This window comes from Centrocercus urophasianus, unplaced genomic scaffold (assembly GCF_019232065.1).
Source record: "Centrocercus urophasianus isolate 14NV4802_14NV808 unplaced genomic scaffold, USGS_Curo_1.0 seq_383, whole genome shotgun sequence".
Lineage (NCBI taxonomy): Eukaryota > Metazoa > Chordata > Aves > Galliformes > Phasianidae > Centrocercus > Centrocercus urophasianus.
Genome location: NW_024884959.1, coordinates 34,710 through 36,722, shown reverse-complemented (window position 1 = coordinate 36,722; position 2,013 = coordinate 34,710). Strand labels below are relative to the sequence as shown.

The 2,013-nt window shown below is 66.2% G+C and overlaps 2 protein-coding genes across 2 annotated transcripts in view; both read right to left on the bottom strand.

The window, feature by feature from the left end:
- The window catches only part of LOC122167760 (nascent polypeptide-associated complex subunit alpha, muscle-specific form-like), a 4,132-nt gene extending 2,130 nt beyond the window's left edge, over nt 1-2,002 (bottom strand). The window contains exon 1 of the mRNA XM_042832556.1: nt 33-2,002. Within this exon, the coding sequence (XP_042688490.1) occupies nt 33-1,269 (1,237 nt within the window). The 5' untranslated portion in view covers nt 1,270-2,002. The remainder of the gene's footprint in view (nt 1-32) is intronic.
- NACA (nascent polypeptide associated complex subunit alpha) overlaps nt 1-2,013 on the bottom strand; it is an 8,898-nt gene that overhangs the window by 4,321 nt on the left and 2,564 nt on the right. The gene's annotated exons all lie outside the window — the stretch shown is intronic.

The following is a 2,013-nucleotide window of genomic DNA, read 5'->3' as shown; positions in this document are numbered from 1 at the left end:
TGCTTTGGTGGCAGCAGGGGCAGCTGCAGGAGCTGGAGTGGCAGCAGGACTCTGGGGAGCTGCTTTGGTGGCAGCAGAGGCTGGAGGAACCACGGGAGCTGGTGCAGCAGGGGCAGAGGGAGTCAGTGGAGCAGGCAGTGGGCTCTGGGGTGCTCCTTTGGCCGTAGGAGAGGTGGCTGGAGCTGCCATCGCTGATGTGACAGGCAGGGGACTGGCAGGAGCAGCAGTCGCAGCAGCTGGCAGTGAGACAGGGGTCGCTGGAGCTGCTTTAACTGGAGCTGCTGCTGCTGGTGGCGGCCCTGAGGGGGACAAGGCAGCTGCTGGGGATGGGCTGAGCAGGACAGGGGCTGACACAGGAATCGGGCTCCCAGGGGGGGGCCTGGCCACAGAATGGGGACCTGCAGGGGAGCCAGGGGCTGCCAGGGCAGGGCCCACAGGACAGGTCAGGGTCCCAGGAGGAGCAGCCGGAGCCAGCGGACAGATGGGAGTCCCAGACACAGGGCCCCGCAGGGGAGCAGCAGCGCTGCAGGGGACTGTGCCACCTGGCAGCAGAGGGGCCAGCGCCATGGGGGCAGACAGGAAGATGGGTGGGGAGATGGTGGCTGCCAGGGCTGGGCTCAGCGGGGCAGCTGGAGGGGGCAGAGGTGCAGCAGGGTGCACTGGCATCGCAGGGGGGCTCTGGGGAAGAGCTGCGGCACCTGCAGGGGCTGCTGCCAGGGGAGGTGGCAGAGCAGCTGGGGCTGCCCCGGGGCTCCTGGGAGGCACAGGGTGAGGGGCCGCTGTGGCTCCTGCGGGGCTGGGAGGAGTAGAGACTTTCAGAGGAGGCGTAAGAGCAGCTGGGAGACAGCCGAGACTCGCTGGAGATGGGGGGGCTGCCGGGGGGGCTGCCTGTCCTGCAGCAGGAAGAGCAGCCAGAACTGGAGACGCTGGGACCGGGAGTCCTGGAGACACTGGGCTGACTGGGACAGCAGCAGGCCCTGGAGAACCTTGGGCAGCAAAACCAGTTGGGGATGGTGGAACTGGAGCTGGAGGAGGGGAAGAAGTAACTGGGAGGGGCAGAGCTGGGGCAGAGGGCTGGGGAGGGGCAGAGAAGACAGGAATTGCTGCAGCTGGGACCACAGCAGGGGAGAGAGGGGCTGGGGGCACGGCTGGGGCAGAGCTGGGCGGCTCCGTGGGAACAGCCTGGGCAGCTGGGCCCAGGGCTGGAGTCAGAGGCAGGGAATGAGCGGCAGGAAGAACAGCTGAAGGAAAGAAACAAAGTGAACCCATGAGAAAAAAGGAGAAAACAAGGGCAGCACAGGAAGAAACACACGCACACCCACAACAGCCCGCCGTCCGCCTTCTGGCTCTGGGCTCCACACAGCTCCAGCCCCCAGGGGCACAATGCCCCGGCAGCTCTCAGGGACCCCACCCCGGGCTCCAGCACTCCCCAGCGCTGGGAAGCGGTTCCAGGCTCAGGGATGACACAGAGGGAGCTGGAGAGCAGCAGGCAGCCAGCCTCCCCCAGCAGCCTCCCAGGAGCACCAGGAGGAAGCCTGCCTGGCTCCTCTGAGCAAGGACAGGGCCAGGACCCAGAGTTCTCCCTCTGCACACCAGCAGGGTTAATGCAACTACAAACATCCAGAACAGCACGCTGTGGTTAATGTGACACACGGGGTGTTACTGAGGAGCTCTGAGTACCTGGCGCTGCGGCAGGAGAAGTGGCAGCAGGGGCTGCGGGAGGGAGGGCAGCTGGAACCGAACGGCGAGAAGGACAGGTTGTTACATTCGGAGCGCTCACTGCCCCGTTCCACGCAGCCGGGCCATTCCCAACGCCTGACACAGAACCAAAGGAGCCCCGGGCAGGGGAGAGGCAGCGTGAGAGCCCAGGCAGCAGCACGGATCAGACCAGCAGAACTGGTGCCACCAGTCGGGAGAGCAGAACCGGCTGTGTGGGCAGCACAGCCCTGCACGCCCATGGTGAAGTGAGACAGGGGCGACATGGAGACAGGGGCGACATGGAGACAGGGGCGA